Raw genomic sequence first — 19914 nt, forward strand, 5'->3', positions numbered from 1 at the left:
AGAACCATTCATCAACGTTTCACGAGAGACTCCAATTAAGAGCCACGCAATGACTATGAGTAAAGGCCGTGGCAGAAAACCATTAGGGTCCCTTTCGTTACGTGTAACACTGGCAAGTGTGACTGAACAATATGCGTCGGCGTTAAGTGCTTTCGATCTAGAATGTCCATGGTCGGCGTGAGTCGAGTCAGAGTGTCTCTCTGCTCACTGAGAAAAGGGAGCAGCAATCATCTCCGTTGGTGGCCTAAGCTGGTGCTTTAAATTCACATTCCGGTGGCAGGGGCCAGACTTTCCGCAGGGCGGCCATTTGTTCACTTCTCCCCAGACTGGTAATCGCCGTACCGGTCGCTAAGGCGACGGCGAGGATATTAATCCCCTCGCCTTGTATGCAGGAGGTCGTGGGTACGGTCCCTACCCTGGCGATGCTTGTTCTATGGGGCGCCAAGGTGGCGAGATGTTAACTGCCTCGCCTGGTATGCAGGAGTTCGTAGGATCTATCCCGATCCCGAAGCCAACAGCTGTATATTTGGAGTTTGCGTGTCTCTCTTTCTCTCATCATCATCACGGTGGCTATGAGATGTTAACTACCTCGCCTGGTATGCAGGAGTTCGTAGGATCGATCCCAGTCCCGAAGCCAACAGCTGTATATTTGGAGTTTGCGTGTCTCTCTCTCTCTCTCATCATCATCACGGTGGCTATGAGATGTTAACTACCTCGCCTGATATGCAGGAGTTCGTAGGATCGATCCCGGTCCCGAAGCCAACAGCTGTATATTTGGAGTTTGCATGTCTCTCTCTCTCATCATCATCATCACCACGGTGGCTATGAGATGTTAACTACCTCGTCTGGTATGCAGGAGGTCGTGGGTTCGATCCCGACCCTGATGCCTGCTGCTGTATATTTGGAGTTTGCGGTGTCTCTCTCTCTCTCATCATCATCACGGTGGCTAGGAGATGTTAAATACCTCGCCTGGTATGCAGGAGTTCGTAGGATCGATCCCGCTCCCGAAGCCAACAGCTGTATATTTGGAGTTTGCGTGTCTCTCTCTCCCTGTGGTCGTGTGAATTTTTCTCTGGATCCTCTGGTTTTTCCCTCCACACTCAAAATCAACATCACGCGTTTAGAGCATTTAGCTGCTATAAAATTCCAAATGATAAGTAACTTCGTTGAGCTATCATTTATGGCCAAGGTTGCTTCTGAAATAGCTCAGAGGGCCTTACTTGGCAAAAAAAAATAGTTTTACATTTTTTATGTCAGGCGTACCAAGACCAGGGGGACCTTGACAACACAGTCCTGCAGGGCCCAATGGAAGAGATGAGGAAGAGAGTTTGGCCATGGAGTGTCGGCATAAAAATAAAAAATAAAAAATTGAACTCTAACACACCGCACGGTATTCACTCCTCGCTCTCGAAGAGAGAGGCAACGACTTAGAGGCAGCAGCCACGCGATGAGCCGGCGCCACATTTTCCCGAAGTTCTGCGGTCCCCCCTGTGTGTTAAGGTGTTACCAGCCAGTGAATGACTATTTACATGTGGGGAGGAAGCCGGTGAACGCAGATAAAAACCCGCGCCGTGCGAGGGGGAAAACACTATCACGTACCGACGGGAGCACGTGTCGTCCACAATTTGCTGTTACTGCATCCCCCTGGCGAGCCAGGGTCTGGCACCTCGAGCCCTACCGGAGTTAGGTTTAATTGTATTTGTTACACGGATGAGCCAGTTACTTGGCTATTTTACAAAGGAGATCTGTGTTGGGTGACTACAGCAACAACAACAAAGGGAAAAAAACATCAACATTGCAAAGACCGAGTACAGGGTAATTAATATTGCACAGCTAACAAACGAGGTAGTTAATGGCCACAAACAAAACACACGAGTAAAAAAGTGCAAATATAATGAGCTCAGGAGGTGCCAGAAAACGTTAGGTCCAGGTGCAAGGAAGCTCTACATTTTAACCTAATAGTGACACAGGCACACATAAATAAATACAGTGTGCAAACTTGTGAGAGCTAAGAGGTGCCAAACCTACAAGTTAGGTATGGGTGCAAATACGCCCTGGGTTTGGGTCTAATAGGGACATACAGAGGGGAGTGAAGGGAGGGAACCAAGCTGCAGATGAGCAGAAAGGGGTGCGCCAGAAACTTGGAACAGCAACGCAGAAAGACTTGTTGCCAAACAAAGTTTTAAGACGATGGATTTTTTTTTACTAGGAATCAGACGGTCCTTCTGAGACTATGGGAGCTAAAGGAACAAGGCGGTGCTCTTTAGGTAATTGGACGTGAATTTGTTTAAGAGGACCTTTAGGATGAAGCCCAGTGATGGTCTCCCCAGATATCCATGGGCGACGGATTTGAGTGAATGCACAGGGAGTAGTGGTGAGCGCGATAGGAAATTTCTTTTCGAAAAACATTTGCTACGAACCGCCAACCCTCGCCTCTACGCATACGCACAGAGCTGGGCTACATCAGGGATCTGCTGGTACGATATTAAAGTTTAACACGTTGTAATAGAAGGCTTTCGCGACCAATATTATCCGTAATGGAGGGGGAGTTTTGTTGAGGTTAGATCGTGTAAATATAAATGTGTCGTTAAACCAGCCACCACCCAACACAGCAAATTAGTAAGGTTTGCCACGTAAAAAGTCTGGGGATCGCCTGATGAGGCTGGTTCTAATAATTACCGGTGAAACGTCATACTCGAATTGTAGATGTGGTGGGTTTACTCTCCAACACACGGGTGTGCTGAACTAGTAACTAATTGTGAATGTTTTGTTCACGTGAAAAACCTTACCAATTGGCTGTGTTGGGTGGTGGCGGGTGCAACGACACATTTATATTTATGCGATCTAAAAAAAGAAAACCTCTATTATAGACGATACTAAAGTTAGCGCCGTCACGATTCCTTCCACGTGTTCTTCCGACGCAACAGCATTCTTTTGCCGTTGAAGAACGCAGCTCACGCGGCGTGCATCGACCGCGCTCATAAGTAACGCCCGTTCACGGGTGAGAGAGTTTGCCGGGGATAGGCCGACTATTACATTAGGGCACTTTCCACGAGAATGTGCTTCCCAATAACAAAAACCGGCGCCTAGCGGCCCCGGAGGGGACACTGCGATAGAAAGCGCCGTCTTCAGCCCCGCTACGTTGCCCTTGGCATCGCCCAGTGCTGTGGCGGGCTGCGGAGTCTGGTGCACGGGGTTTTGACAGCTCTACACCAACACAACGAGGAGGTTGAAGTTTACAGGACGTCAATATGATATGGTGGGTGTGCGACCCCAGCAATGGGCCTTTAACAAGACGCCCCCCCCTTCCTTTTATTCAAAGGCAGCAACAACAATACAAAAAAAGAGACATCAACGACAACCCCCTTTCGCCACGCAGTGGTGCTGAGGTGGCCACGGTGCTTCTCCATTCACTGTGCAACAGCAACAACAACAATCGCCATGCGCCACTAAGCGGCAGTGAACTACCCGCAGCTTTTGAGCCCGGCGAGACGCACTCACTCTGAGGCCACAGTCCGTTCCGCTGCACGCACGTTTGCATTCGTTTGTTTTCTCCAATATTATCACAGGCCACCTTACAGGGGCGGGCACGAGAGAGAGTCTCTGGCGTTCTCAAAATGCAAATTTGGTCACCACCGCGAAAAAGCCTCACCGAGTCGCCAGCGCCTCATCGAAGAGGATCCGGATTTTTTAGTTGCTTTGACGTTTGGCCGAGATTGAAACACGGAGGAACCCCCACGCGAATGAGGGGGCCGCACACTGAACGCAGAGGGATATTGGCTTGAGTGAGCAAGTTGGGAGAGCATTCTGGGTGTGGCTCTGTGGGTTTGATGGCTCTTGGCTGCTGTGAGGAGGAGCTGAGGGTTCGACCGGGTAAACATTAGAAACACCTTCGGTCTTGTAATCATGTGTTAACATACAAGTTCCTTTTTTGTCACTATCCCCTGCTTGTGGTAGTTGTCTAAATGATCGCACGACGATTTGTGATGCAATTGTATGAATGACGCTTTGTAAAATAATAAAAAAAATGACCATCCTCTTGAACTTCTTTCGCACCGCACGTAGCTAACGGTGGGAGGTGCGGGGGAAGGGCAACAAACTGACACACAAAAAAATCATCCCCACACTCACAACTAATTGGAGTTATTTGACCATACTTTACCATACTGGTCAGTGCGAATTGGTGAATTGGAGGAGAGGGACTCGTACCGGATCAGATATCGCTCACCACTGACGTTAGCCGTGGCCGGGAATCGAACTCAGGCCGCCGTGTTTACAGCGTCATTTTGCGCTAACCGGTGCAGCGCTACTCCAACTCCATTGAACACACAAAGGGGGGTGGAGGGCACACATTTAACAACAAGCCACAGGGGTGAGATTGTGGCCGTGCAGCCCAAAACTCTGTACCAAATAGTCGACAACTGCAGTCTGAGCTCCTTCAACGGAGGGAATAGCAAAGTTGCACAAACTTTCTCCCGAAGCGCTCTCGTCGGGGTTAGCAGCAGACCGCGACGCTGCCATGTAGCTACCTAAACATGTTTCCATACGCAAGCATAGACTGGTACCGTAGAGCAAACGCGTAACGCTTTGTAATATCTTTGTTTCATCCACGCACCAAGCACGGCTGGCATTCACCGCTCTGCGTTTTCCCCAAACGTTCACATCGTTCTCCCAAAGTGGCAAGAAACGCACTAAGAATTGAAGCGTCTCCTCCCGCTGGTATTATTGTTGCGTGGCGATCACCTCTGACGGTGGCCTAGAGCCAGCGGTCAGAGTTCCACATTCCCATCGTTGGGGGCCAGTTTGTCCACGGGAAAAAAACCCGAAAACTTACGTTGACTTGGCACTAAAGTGTGTACAGTATAATGTTTTTTATATCAACACAACGCCTGGAGGGATGATGGGCCGAGTTGACCCTCAACCGGCATTTTAATTTAACAACCTTTCAATTGCGCGGTGAGCTCTGACACTGCAGCAGCAGCAGCACCCCGCCAGGCATTGTTATTCGCGTAACTTCTCTGCCAATATTGTAAATGAAGCAGTCATTATAGTGTGAAGAGAGTTCGTATTGCTACTCAAATCAGGAGCCCCCCGTTACTTCACGTTCCGAGGTTCCCCGTTTTTGTTTGTTGTCAGGACGACTCGTGCGTTGTGAATGAAAGACGATGCGAGATATACGGTAGCCACAAAGCTGTGTTTTGGCTGCCAAGATAACGCGAAGACTTGTGGGGGGGTGGTGAAGGTTTTGCCTCCCACTCGGGGCAATCCACCACCGGAGGAGCAGCCGCATACATTATTTGGATTCGCACGAACAGGAATGTATGCGCCCTTTGGCAAACTGGCTTTCCAAAAATTAATAGCCAATAGCCATTATATCATCCTCTGCTATTCATGCAGTCACACGACAGCGTTCACGGAAAATAATCAATGTCGGTCTTAAGCCCTGCCGTATCTTAGCTTTGGAACCTGCCGTCATCACAAACTGGTGCAGGGTACCAGGTTGTTCTGTCGCGCACATTACACACGGCGATAGGAATGTAACGATGCATCGTCGGTGCATCGATTAAGGATAATGATTTGCGTTTATTAATCGCTTACATTTACACACCTACTTATCTCAAACAACTACATTGCAATGATATGTCTTGATGAGAATTTTTTGTTCCGTATAAATGATTTGTACGAGGGGGGGGAGCGATGGTGCTGTGGTTAACGCAACAGCGCTATGAACCCGGCAACCTGAGTTCGATTCCTGGCCACGGCTAACATCAGCGGTGAGTGACATCTGAACTACTGTAGGGCATGCCCCACCCCTAGCCTGTAGTGGAATAACAAAGGGCTGACAAGTACTATTAATATCATCATCAGCAGCACATACATTACTCGATTAAATTACAATTATAAATTGTCTGTCCATATCATAATAAAAATGTGGCTATATTTTAAAATAACAAATTACATTCCCACTGTGCTGTACACATCTCGGGGTGGACTGAAAACTATTTGCGTTCGTATGAATACGATGCGGAAACCAAGGATTTCAGAGGCACGACTGCGTAGGTGTTAGTCCCATTATGTAGGCGTTCATGTTCGTTCCGCATCGCCCTCCGATGTGGCTTCGGGCTGCACCCTCATTTCGCTTCAAACTGATGAAGCTTTACCGCACACTTAGGCCAAACGTCTGATCAAGCAACACGCGGCGCGGCCCAAAAAAATACACGTGGGAAAGAATGTCAGCGGTCCAAGCTTCTACCTCTGACGCGCCATCAAGCAATGTGAAAGTCCTGAGCCACCCAGTAATGCAATGTTACTCCAGTTGCTGCGAGGGCGTGCATTGCAAATCTTCAAAATATCCGCTTGAACGATGACTTCTTGAGTGTGTGAATCTGGCCGAATAAAAACCGAACGGAGGAGGAGTCCCCATTCGTAAATGTCCCGCCGGCGCAGTGCCACGGTCACGCGCGTGGAACGCTTCGGTTATCGCCGTCAGGAACGAGCGATGCAAAGCGCTCAGCGCTGCGCGTGAAAGCACTCCGGTGCGTTTCCGCGTCGTACCCCACGTGCTCAGCTCCCGGAGAAGTGCCCCGCACAGAGCGCGTGGAGCGAAACGTCGGACGTAGACCCCGAATATATATATACGCAAAACACGATGGAGAGGCAGCCCAGGGAATTTCGAAGGCACATGCTGCGCGAGTCCACGCGCGTACTGTTCGCCACGGCGCGCTCAAGAGGCATCAGGTAATTACAGCTCTTGGACAAAGCTTCCATTAGCATAAAACTAAATTACTTTTTATTTTACCAAGTAAGGCCCCACTGAGCTATGTAACTCTTTTGCAGAAGCGACCTGACCACAAATGATAGCTCAAAGAAGTGGCTTATCATCATCACGTGCAAATGTACAGCAGCCAAACGCTGAACGCGTGACGTTGATTCTAAATGTGGAGGTGGAAAACCAGAGGACCCCGAGAAAAATCCACGCCAACACGGAGAGAGAGACACCGCAAACTCCAAATATACAGCAGGCGTCAGGGTCAGGATTGAACTTACGACCTCCAGCATACCAGGTGAGGGAGTTAACATCTCGCCTGCGATCCCAGTATTGTGTGGGGTCGGCTGCTCGAATTCTCTTTCTCCACGAGCTTTTATCCTGCGCCTCTTCTCTGATCACATCAACTCTCCTCGTATCTCATTCCACCTCGTTCTTCCATTACCCCCTCGGTCTCCCTCCGCTCCTTCACAGCCCTTCTGTCTCCTCTCAGCGCGTGCCCAAACCAACTGAGCATCGTCTTCCTTGCCGTCTCGGGAATACAAAGCAAGTCCGTCATATAAACGCGCTGGGGGAGAAACTACACTCTTGCAGCACGGCAGCATGGCGTGTTATATAAGATGTCCTCAATGCGCTGCAGCCGCTCGGCTGTCTGTCTGTGTGTGTCTGTGTGTGTGTCTGTGTGTGTCTGTCTGTGTGTGTGTGTCTGTATGTGTCTGTGCGTTCACGGCTCGCGTGTTGCCGGGAGTTCACTGCGAGCAATGCCTCATCTCATTTGTCCACTCGGGAAGCATTGTGCGCACGTTGACACGCAAACCGCACAGCGCACGCAATGCCGTGCGCTGTGCGCTGTGCGTGCAGCGGTCAGTTTGAGCGCTTTTAAATCGAGATTGAAAACTCACACTTTTTAAAAAAATACTTTTTGTGTTCAGCTTGTTGTCCTTCCCCCGCACCTCTGATTAGCGCAGTTGGCTACGTACGGTGCGAAAGAAGTTCAACATATATACAGTTCAACATGCATACAAGTCCAAGGGTCTCCATGCTCGAACGAGCACGGGACGTGGCACTCATCCCCATTGGTGGCCATGGGTCAGAGTGAACACTCCACATTCACAGGGCAGGGACCAGTTTATACGATGGATACACGCTGTGTACACTGAGGTTCAAAGGGCTGAGTCGTCCACTCCAGTTTGAGTATGGCAGAGAAGAATGTGAAACTGATTCTGATTTTGGGCAGGGAGATTCTTTCGGGTGAAATCTCTCCACTGCCAATGACTCCTCTCATCGTCCCATATTGGAGGACGGGCGGGGGGAGGGGGGGCGGCGGATGTTTTGTACAATTAAAGCGGAGCGTGTGAGCAAGTCATCACCCAGTCAGGCACTTCACGAGCCCTACACTTGGGGTTGCCTTTGTTGCAGGGTAGAAACTCGGTCTCGCGGAACTATCCGAGCACACAGAGAGTCGCTCGCTCGGCAAACGCACTGCGGAAGCGGAATTTAACTCCTCGAAGCAAAATTAATGAATCGCTGACATTCGAGAACTCGCTCGAAAGCGAACTCGCGAGCGAAGCGCCGCCGTGGGGAATCGGCGCAGAGTGCGCAGTGGCGGAACAACTTGTTTACTTCTGCAACCGTAGGGGGGCGAGAGCGGTCGAGTCGAGAGATGATCGTTGCCCTTCCAACCACACCTCCGATTGTCTAACGTACACTGCGAAAGAAGTTCGACACACGTACATATATCCGAAGGCGTGGATGAGGGTGGCAGCTGGGCCAAGGAGGTGCTCGATGTAGAAGACGTTGTGCAGATGGACGCAGGACGTCCAACAGAGTTGACATTAAACTATAAACTATACGAAAAAAATATCAACTCTTTTTTAGCTAACATCTCCTAGCTACAAAACGATTCAATAAAATTTTGTTCTATTAGTCTATGGGACTTCTGAACCCGTGCTTTCCAGCAACATTTCTTTAAGCGAGTGAGGTTTTATTTTTAACTTCAAAATGTTTACGAAGCAATGTTTTGCAATATATGTTTAAGCCACTAAATGTGAAGAGTGTGACGGATCCTTTGTGAGGGCCTGCAACGGACACAGCGAGCGATTCCACGTCGAACTGATGAGGCCTCGTCACCACGGTCGTCACCGCTGCTCTGGAGGCCCCGGCGGAAAGAGGGGAAGTAAGTATGTATGTTGTGGAACTTCTTTCGCACCGTACATAGCCAACCGTGCTAATCGGAGGTGCGGGGGAAGGACAACAAACTAAACACTAAAAGCAGCTCAACGAAAATACGTTTTCCAAATATATTTTAAAAGTGTTTAGATCCCGTAGCTTCCTAATATCAGAAGGGAGAGCGTTCCAGACGGCCGCAGAAGCCCATCTGAAAGCGCGCGATGCGGTGACCACCGCCTTTGTCCGATGGTTCGCCAAAAGCCGCTGCTGTGAGGATGACCGGTGTTCGCGTGACGGTGCATGCTCGTTGGCGAGATCAGCGAGGTATTGTGGCTCAAATGTGGCGAGCTCTTTGGGTGTAACGCGTGCGACCTTACAATCGTTCGGCAACCGGGAGCCAATGCAGGGAAGTGTGAACGTCGGAACGACAGGACGAGGCAGTGGATTAGAGACCACGGCACCGCACGCGACGCCGCCGCAATCCTCGCCGTTTGCCGTCGCCGATCGCAATCTTTGCCCGCTCTTTGCTCTCTGTGCCCTTCTTGCCGTTGATCAGTAACAAGGCTTAGGGGGAAACCAGAGCAGATAGGAGCAGCACATGGCCCGCCGCATTTTGTTCCGTGTTTTCCTGCCCAGGTCCTATCCATTGAGCCTACAGCACGTGGGAAAACAGCACCCCGGTTTCCGCACGTACGTTCCGCGCGCCGTGTGGATGCACGCAAAGGCTTTTCGACTTGTGCACAGTATGTCAAACCAATTTGCACTGCAATGACAATATAATCAATCTGTCCACATCTCTTGATAACGGTGCCGGACGTGCAGCGATGGTTGTAAATGGTGCATTTTACTTAGTTTACATAGTTTATCGAGAAGGGAAGAAGAGAAGCCATATTTTGTTAGACAAAGTACGGACAATAACCTTCCAAATTACACCCCATATTCTTTCAACTTTAAAAAAACCCAGGGTCTTCACGGCGTTGGCATATTGGCCGTGTTTTGCCCAATTTAGCCGAGCATTGAGCCACTCAAAAGCTTCACACACGTACCACGGCCAAGCAATGGGGTTTCCTGTCTCTGCGAATTTTGTAAGAATATTTGGAATAACAACCACCAATAAATTGCCAGGTCAGCAACGATGAGAAGTGACATCACCAACCGCTTATATTGTCGAACCTCTTCATGTGCCGTGCCCTCTCTCAAAGACGTCAGCGATCGTGGTCTCCATTTAGCTCCATCCAAGATATATTACATTATATATATTCTTAGTTCTTTCGGTAAAGTCACGTTGAAGGGAAACAACAAAATAATAAAATATATATTATTATTTTATTTTGTTGTTTCCCTTCAACGTGACTTTACCGAAAGAACTAAGAATATGAATTACTGCAGTCACGAAAGCTTTAAATCATATATTACATTACTCATTTTTGCTCATAAGACCCCACACGTTGTCTCACTTTTCAATGAGAAGGTACATAATTATTCATATATTCTACTTCGTTATTCACAGTGCCCTAAATGCATTTACATACGTAACTTATGGAGTTGTAAACATTTGCCATGGTGGTCCTGTAAAACTTTTCACTCGTCCAACAAATGTTATTTCTTATTCAAAGAGTGCTTATTTCTGCAAAACAAAATCAAGGTGCAAATACAACGAATGTGTCATTTTCTGTCCATTAAGCCGAGATCAAATTGGCCCATTGTTTATTATATAATTATATGAAATTGTTTCATCATCATCACCAGCTATGATCTATCCACTGCTGCGTCAAGGCCTTCCCAAGCAGTTGCAACGATCAACGGGCACCTGTGCACGAGCTTATTTCATCGCTCCATCTCCAAGGCGCGCGTTCCCTGTCGTGCGCGTTTCTCTCCTTTGGTTGCAACTCCATCGTTGGTCTCGACCAGAATCAGAATTTGTATTTATACTGGAGAAATCCGATGAGCTATAAAGCTCCTTTTTAACAGATGTCCAGTCGGGGCAGGTCAAAACGTCACGACGAAAACAAACAATACAAAGATATGATAGAGGTTGCAACTGAATACAGTAATCATTCTGCGGAGCTTCTTAAACCATAAATTAATGAGTGACGACCGCACTGGCTACCCGCTTACCGGTGAGCTCTGCGTTCACCCTCGTCACTATCTGGTGTCCGTTTTCAATCGGCAACGATGACCATATACAACTGTGAGTGAAACCGTGCAGTCTCCTACGTCTCACCCCATGGTCCCGTGAACCCAAGGGACCACTTCCAACGCGGACGCCAGCAACGGCGCTCTCGCCGATAACGTGCGTATCGACGCGCTTTTACTGTTTCCTTGTAACACCACCGACCGGCAGTAAAATAGGATTTCAATGAAATATTTGCAGCCCGAGTGACACATCGCCAAAGTGGCTCTCGCTCGCACATGGCGCCGGAGAGGACGGTTACGCGGTGACGCGCACGCACGCGTCACCGCCCGATTCACTTGCTGAATACGTCTCTACGTTTTTATTTTAATTCGTATTCGATAGCTCCTTGAGAAATCGCGCAAAAAAAGTGTTACATTTCACACGACCGCTCCAAAAAACCCTCTTCCAAAATAATCACTCCTCAACCGTTGAATAAACGAACTTGACAACTTTATTTGTGTCGCACGAGCAGTGCCCGATCACACCTCGTCACCACTGCCCTATGACATCTTTCAACGCATCGCGCGGCGCTTTCAGACGCGCGTTCTGCAGCCGTCTGGAACACTCTCCATCCGCTGTGGAGCTACGCACTTCTAAATAATCTAGATTGAAAGCCAAATTTCTTTAGAACTGCTTTTTATTTCTAGTTTGTTGTCCTTTCCCCCGCACCTACGATTACCACGGTCGGTAACGAAAGATGTTCAACATACATACATGTATATTCTTGGTTCTTTCGGTAAAGTCACGTGACCTTACCGAAAGAACCAAGAATATGAATCCCTGCAGTCACGAAAGCTTTAAATCAAAATATACATACGTAGTTATATTTCGTCAGTTGCTTTTAAAACGCCATACAAGAAAGTAACAGTGAAGAAGCTCAATTTCGCTTAGCTGGGAAGTCAGCGCATAGACTTCTCAAAGCTGCTCTGATCAAAAGCACTGGGCAGCCTAAAACTAAACAAATTTTTTTTTTACCAGGTAAGGCCCACTGAGCTATACATCTATTTTTCAGATGCGATCTGGCCATAAATGACAGCTTAACGAAGTGGCTTATCACCACGTGGAAAACTATAACAGCCAAATACTATGATCGCGTGATGTTGAATCTAAATGCGGAGAAGAAAAACCGAAGGACCCGGACAAAAATCCACGCGACCACGGTAGAGCGAGACACGCAAACTCTAAATATACAGGAATCGTCAGGGTCGGGATCAAACCCACGACCTCCTTGCATACCAGGCGAGGTAGTCAACGTCTCCTCGCCACCGTGACGCCACGCGACATGTGTGCAGCCGGGGCGCGAACGTCTCGCTCGCACGCACGCGCGCGGGATCCCTTGCAGAGTCAGCACCACAAATCGTTGCCCGTGTAGCTTCGAACGGCCGATGGTCAGTCACGTAAAACATCATGAGATGTACGCATGTACTCTGGGTTCTTCTTTTCGCACCTAACGTGGCAAAACGTGCTGATCGGAGGTTGGGGGGGGGGGAAGGACAACAAACTGTACACAAAAATCCCTCAAAATAACCTATCCGAATCAGAATAATTATGGTAGATATTCTATCTAAAGTGGTTTATGAAAATGGGCGCAGGCTCTCCTAGCTGCCTGGAAGAGCCCTCAGAGGCTGCCGGACTGATGAGCGTCAGCTTCCCTTCACTTTCGATGGCAAATTGAGAGGCGCTGGACATGGGAACATACGTAACGTCATAAGCTGCTCGCAAAAAAAAACAGCTTCACGTGGCCAGGCCCTAGCTAAAAATCAGTGCATAAAATATCTTCAGTGATAAGATAATCTCTCTTAGCTTCCCGATGTTACGTCGGTATTAAGGGGAAATTTCACTTCAGAAATTTTATGCAACTGGCTAAAGGCACCGCATGAAGGCAGCGGCTGGTCGCATATAAACCCCCTTGAGTGATTTTTCTTTTTAGCCTAACAATGTTTTAAATGACAAAGAGAGAGAGGGGGGGGGGGGATATCTTCACAGTATTCTATGCAACCAGGCAGGCCACCCAGCCTCAAATTTTACATCAAATCCCTTGCTGCCAGCCAGCCAAACGAGCTGGTAGCCAGCTGGGCAAACGAAGCAACCAATCATCCAGCCAGAGAGCGAGCCAGCCTACCCAGTGTGCCAAAGCCATCGAATCGCTCCACTTTTGAAAATGCCCTTTAATCACTGGCAAGCAACACTCCTACGCCTCCTCCTCCCGACGCCGTTGTCTGCCTCAAACCACCTGCACGTGAAATCGTAGCTGCCGCTCTGCGCCAACACGAAGCGGCCGCACGAACGCGAAAATTCGAAGACGACGAAGACTCGGTAGCCCGGCCCTGCATTCGAACCCAGGATCTCAGCCGGCCAACGAGCCGATCAAGCCGGTCGGAGCGCGCGACGTTGCACCGACCTGTACTTCATGCTGCTGTGCTTCCCCGTCCACTCTCGGGGCGGCCCGGCACCGTGACCCCCGCCGCCCCCCGTGCCAGCGGGGAAGGCGGACGTCACGCTGCGCGCCACCATCGCGATGGCGCGGAACTTGGTGCGTGCGCCGTTTCCCAGGCCGGGGCCCGGGCTGTTCTGCGCCGTCTGACGCCGCTCATCGCCGCTCGAGGGCCCGCCGGCGCCCCGGCCCTTCATGGCGTGCTCCGTGCACGCGATGGACACCTGCATCTTCGTGCCGTCCCTCTCCGAGGCTTTGTTGAAACGCTTCCGACGCTCGTGCCCCACGCAGACCCACCGCAAGGTTTTAGCGCAGTCCGCACGGTCCAAGCCGGTCTCCCGGTCCGTGCCGATGGTCCGACGATGGCCGATTCAGCAGTTGACGGCTCCGACCGGCTGATGCATGCGCGTTGAACTTCTTTCGCACCGCACGTGGCTAACCCTGATAATCGGAGGCGCGGGCGCAGGGCAACAATCTAGTCCGATGCCGAGGCCTGGTGGAGTTTACTCAGGGCCGGAATGCCCGGCGAGTTGGAGAGTGGTTGCCGCTGTGTGTGTTGTCGATCAGAGGTGTTCGTGTCCCTCCGCGCCGGGTCTCCGTGGTCTTGCCGAGGCCTGCTTGGAATTTGTCTCGAAGCCGTCTTGCGTTGTCAACGAACGATCTCCGGGTGATTAGTTTTGATATTTATTTTCTGACAGGGCTTCCACAATTGCGTCTTCTTAACACGATCATGGTGGATTCCCCCCCCCACCCCTCCCCCTCTCCGCAATATTTAGCAACTGAAATGTTTACGAATTCAATTACATCCAGCTCTCCATTGAAAGTCACTCTTTCAACATTTGTAATACCAACCTATTTCATATCATCCCATTGCACCGGCTTTGCTTTCTGTCAGTGCTTCGTCAAGAGATGCTCTCAACATGGACCTCGAATGCTTCCGAATGTTTTTTTGTTTTCAATCCTCGCATTTCATTGTTTCCTGGAAGCAAATGCCTCTCCAGCCCTGTCAGACCGAGTATCCTCCGGCCAAATTCCGCCAACTAAAAATAGCAACAACTATAATATTTCTGTGCGTTAGGGAAACGCCTCCCACACGGCACATTTTACGCACGGCCCTTGTACAATTCCAAACGCATTTATTGTTCGCTATTGAATGTTGTGAAATCTTCCAGCAATGGTGAAGACAATGCGAGTGATCGCTCGGCCGAATGACAACGCGGCATCGGCAACAGACACAAACGCACGATTCGTAAGGCAAATGTATAACAAGAAGAAAAGAAAAAATCACGAAACTTTGCGCCCTCGGCTTTTCCGTGCGATTCACTTGCCTTGGTCAGACGCAGACATCCCCAACTGTTAAAGAGGCCATCGGAGTGCGAGAACAAAAGCAAACTTTGACAGCCGTCCCGCTGCGAGTTTCAGAAAAAAAAGCGCGGCTCCTGCACTCATTCATCCAAAGCTTGCGCCCCCTCGACCGGCATCGTTCGAAGGCGTTCGCTGAAAAAAAAAACGGCGTGGGTCCGACACGGGCGCACACTACGAAGAGAACGGCTTCCCCTCCTCTCCCCTCCTCCACGTACAGCCCCAACAGACTGCTGGGGTAAGTGCCGTTAGCGGGTGGCAGCACCGATGAAGGCCGACACGGCGCACGAGCGCACGCGCACCACAACTACCGCTCTTCTCAGGGTCCAGCAGAATCCTGACCACGCGCGCGTGCACCGCTCGGCAGGCGGTGGGGTGGGAGCATTTATAGGGAGAGACGGCCCCACGGACGAGTGATAGGGCGCCAGCACTCTCCCTCCCTCCACCACCCCCCCACTCCACACTAAACCCCCACCCCCCAGGACCACCAGGGTATTAATGTGCACGAGTCCCCACCTCCTCCTCCCCTTGCCCGCTCGCCACTCCCCCTGTAAACCCAGCCCCCCCCCCACCCAAACCCCACCGCACATCAGCACCCATTCAATCCGACCCCCGACAAATCCCCGTCTCTCGCTCTCCCCCTCGCCCTCCCCATTCGCTCTCTCGGGCGGCACGCGCAGTCCGCGTGCTTCCCATTGCCTCTGATCGCGCTCCACAGGCGAGCGCCTCAAGCCATCCCTCCTCGCACGCATTACGCAATAATTGTCCTAATGAGCTCCGTTAACGCCATGTTCACGCAACTACTGCAGACCGCCGTGTCTGTCGGTGCAAATTGCGGGCACGCGTCTCGCCACGCCGCAGCTTTAAGGGGCCGTCCATAAATGACGTCACGCGATTTTGTACGATTTTTGACCCCCCCCCCTTCGTCACACGGCGTCACAAAAAGTCAGACCCCACCCCCCCCTCAAATATGACGTCACAAAGCTCTGCCCCCCCCTGTTGTAACGTGGACCGTTGTAACGGGGACCGTTGTAACGTGGACTGTTGTAACGGGGACCATTGTAACGCGCACCGTTGTAACGTGGGCCGTTGTAACGTGGACCGTTGTAAAGCGGGCCATTGTAACGGGGACCGTTGTAACGTGTACCGTTGTAACGGGGACCGTTGTAACGTGGACCGTTGTAACGTGGACCGTTCTAACGGGGACTATTGTAACGTGTACCGTTGTAACGTGGACCGTTGTAACGGGGACTGTTGTGACGGGGACCGTTGTAATGGGGACCGTTGTAACGTGGACCATTGTAACGCGCACCGTTGTAACGGGGACTGTTGTAACGGGGACCATTGTAACGGGGACCATTGTAACGGGGACCATTGTAACGGGGGCCATTGTAACGGGGACCGTTGCAACGGGGACTGTTGTAAAGCGGGCCATGGTAACGCGCACCGTTGTAACGCGGTTTCTGAGCTATCCATGACGAACTACTTTCTTGAGCCGCGCGCGCTGAATGGCACAGCGATACAGTACGCGGAATCATACAGGAACGCAGCGGCAAATACCCTCGGTGATGTGTCCATCTTACTGTGTGTGCGTAGCGGTTACATCGTGTCTCGCCAACGACTTTATCCTTGCAATTTATTTTCACGGGGAAATTGTTTTCGCTTAACACTGGCGCCTGGGTACCTTGGGTCTGGGCTGCAGACTTTCCCCCCATTGTCCCGCCTTGATGACCTAACGACGTAGCGTCGTGCAGGATCAAAGTGCCGCAGGTGTCTGTTTGATGAGGTCCCGTTGTTTGTCGTCGCGATGGACCCCGAGAAGAATCAGAGGGCAAGAGGTCCGCCTTGTGTCGCCCCGCTCCCGATCCTTGCCTTGACTGAAGTCCTGCTCACTGGAGGCCGCGTGCTTGCTGACTCAGCCCACGGACTTGCAGTGGAGTGGCTTGACTTGGCCCTGCCACTTGAAGTGGAGTGGCCTGACTTGGCCCTCCCACTTGCAGTGGAGTGGCTTGACTTGGCCCTGCCACCTACAGTGGAGTGACTTGACTTGGCCCTGCCACTTGCAGTGGAGTGGCTTAACTTGGCCCTGCCACTTGCAGTGGAGTGGCTTGACTTGGCCCTCCCACTTGCAGTGGAGTGGCTTGACTTGGCCCTCCCACTTGCAGTGGAGTGGCTTAACTTGGCCCTCCCACTTGCAGTGGAGTGGCTTGACTTGGCCCTGCCACTTGCAGTGGAGTGGCTTGACTTGGCCCTGCCACTTGCAGTGGAGTGGCTTAACTTGGCCCTGCCACTTGCAGTGGAGTGGCTTGACTTGGCCCTCCCACTTGCAGTGGAGTGGCTTGACTTGGCCCTCCCACTTGCAGTGGAGTGGCTTAACTTGGCCCTCCCACTTGCAGTGGAGTGGCTTAACTTGGCCCTGCCACTTGCAGTGGAGTGGCTTGACTTGGCCCTGCCACTTGCAGTGGAGTGGCTTGACTTGGCCCTGCCACCTACAGTGGAGTGGCATGACTTGGCCCTTCCGCCTACAGTGGAGTGGCTTAACTTGGCCCTGCCACTTGCAGTGGAGTGGCTTGACTTGGCCCTGCCACTTGCAGTGAAGTGGCTTAACTTGGCCCTGCCACTTGCAGTGGAGTGGCTTGACTTGGCCCTGCCACTTGCAGTGGAGTGGCTTGACTTGGCCCCGTAAGCAAGTTTGCTCTTTCTTGGAGTGACCGCCTCCTTGAATGCGAGCGCAGTCTCTTCAGCACTGTCGCGGGCATGTCCCGTGTGTGCTGGATTGAACGCCTCAGCTGGCGTGTAGAGGTCTCGGCCATCGGTGGAGGCCTCGTTTTCAGAGAGCCGCTGTTGCCCAACAAGCGTGAGTGGTTGGTTGTTCTCCCTTCCACTCTCGTGCCTCTCTGCCTCTCTGCTGTGCTTTCACCTCTCACCCAGTCCCCCCCCGCCGCCTTCCTTTGCAGTCGCAGCATCGTCACGGTTAGCCCGCGACCCGTGCAGGATTACAGCACAGTCCGTGTTTTCTGGTCTTCTTCTTCTAAGACCGAGACAGGAAGACTTCTTCACAATTCCGGCAAATCGCCTGATGAGGCTTGTTGTTGTAATCGCCCACGAATTGTAGTACTCGAAGTGCAAATGTTGTGGGTTTGCTCTCCAACACACCGGTGTGCTGTACTAATAGCTCATTGGCACGTTTTGTTTAGGTGACAAACCTTACTAATTGGCTGTGTCGGGTGGTGGCGGGTTTAACGACACATGTATATACTTATTCTTAGCTCTTTCGGTAAAGTCACGTTGAAGGGAAACAATAAAATAATAATATATAAAACAATAAAAATTCTCACGACGTTTCGACCATAACACAAACGGTCGTCATCAGGTGTGTCGGTTTGCATAAATTTATTTATTTTTAAACGGCGTATTTATTTATTTATAAAAAAACGTCAGCGCCACGCGCAGCGATTTGGCAGTTTATTTGAATAAACACAAGATCCAGGTCCGTTTCAACACATTACATAAAATCCGTGATCTGATTCCGTCTGTAAAAGATGTGATTCCGGACATACAGTACCCTGGTGTTTACAAACTAAGTTGCCTCTGTGGTAGTAGTTACGTTGGAGAAACCAAACGCCATGTCTCGGACCGCATTCGTGAACACAAAGCAGACCTTAAACACGGTAGGACCAACACCTCGGCCGTGGCAGATCATTGTTATAATTCAGTGGGCTCACATGACATTGACTTCTCCAAGACAGAGGTTCTTTGTAAGCCATCTGGCTACCATGAGAGATTCGTTCATGAGGCTATCCACATATACAAGCACAGAGACAATTTCAACCGAGAAGATGGATTCTGGCTTAGCAATCATTGGAAAGATTTGATAAACCAATTCAGGTCTTAATTGATTGTTCACGCTTACGGTGGCTTTCAGACAGCATACATTAATTTTTCGTCTCCCCCCTCCTCTTTTCAGAACATAAATGGACTATTCCTTCTAAATAAACTGCCAAATCGCTGTGCGTGGAGCTGACGTTTTTTATAAATGAATAAATAGATACACCGTTTGAAAATAAATAAATTTATGCAAACCGACACACCTGATGACGACCGTTTGTGTTATGGTCGAAACGTCGTGAGAATTTTTATTGTTTTATATATATTTTATTGTTTCCCTTCAACGTGACTTTACTGAAAGAGCTAAGAATATGAATTACTGCAGGCACGAAAGCTTTAAATCAAAATGTATATACTTACGTGATCTAACCCAAAAAAAACGTGTATTATGGATGATATTGGTCGCGACAGCCCACGTGTTAAACGGTATACAAGGTGTGCCCCTCGATGTGTCTACACAGATGAATAAAACATCCTGAGAGGCACAACGTGAAAGAAGGATAGTTGCGTTACGTCATCTTACGGGGAGTGTTTCCTGACGCAGGGTGGTGCACCGCTCGCTGTCAGCAGCTGCTAATGGTAAAACAAACAAACAAAAGTGTTTCGCTGTGTTTTCCTTGTGAGGGATTGTCACCGCACGAGAAGTTGATAGGCAGGATGAACAAAATGCATGACTAACCCTCAAGCCTTGTGGGGCTGGTATGATGCCCTCGAGGGAGTGTGTAAATGTGCGAGCGTTGAGGCATTGGGACCGCGATGGTATGGGCTTCAGCTAACGCTGCAGATTTCATTGCCAGGTGCAATTACTTTGCGGGGCTCCCAGCGCGCTGTATCTCTTTCTTCAGGGAACATTCGCCGTTGAGACAAGAACAAGCGAAACATTGACTCCTCAAAATGAATATTCATTACGCCGGAGTGTCGGAAACCTTTTTTGAGTACAAGGTTTTAATTAAGGGGATTAACCAAGCACGCCGAAGAGGAATAGGTGTTTGAAATTACACGCGCAGAACGAAAAAAATCCAAACGCCACGCACACCCGCAAAGACAAAGACGCCCCGTGTAGCCTGCGTGACCTGTCAGGGCAAGTGTCGTAAGCGTGCACCGAATGAAGGCCGGCAC

General features: G+C 50.3%; 1 protein-coding gene across 2 annotated transcripts in view; it reads right to left on the reverse strand.

Moving 5' to 3' along the window:
* KCNAB1 (potassium voltage-gated channel subfamily A regulatory beta subunit 1) overlaps positions 1–19914 on the reverse strand; it is a 111569-nt gene that overhangs the window by 33625 nt on the left and 58030 nt on the right. The window contains exon 1 of one of the 2 annotated variants that reach the window (XM_032962368.2): positions 13513–15329. The exons of the other annotated variant lie outside the window; for it this stretch is intronic. Within the exon in view, the coding sequence (XP_032818259.1) occupies positions 13513–13775 (263 nt within the window). The 5' untranslated portion in view covers positions 13776–15329. Of the gene's footprint in view, positions 1–13512; positions 15330–19914 lie in introns of those variants that run through there. 2 annotated transcript variants of the gene reach the window in all.

This window comes from Petromyzon marinus, chromosome 28, assembly GCF_048934315.1.
Source record: "Petromyzon marinus isolate PM22_M1 ecotype Great Lakes invasive population chromosome 28, UKy_Petmar_22M1.pri1.0, whole genome shotgun sequence".
In the NCBI taxonomy this organism is placed as follows: Eukaryota; Metazoa; Chordata; class Hyperoartia; order Petromyzontiformes; family Petromyzontidae; genus Petromyzon; species Petromyzon marinus.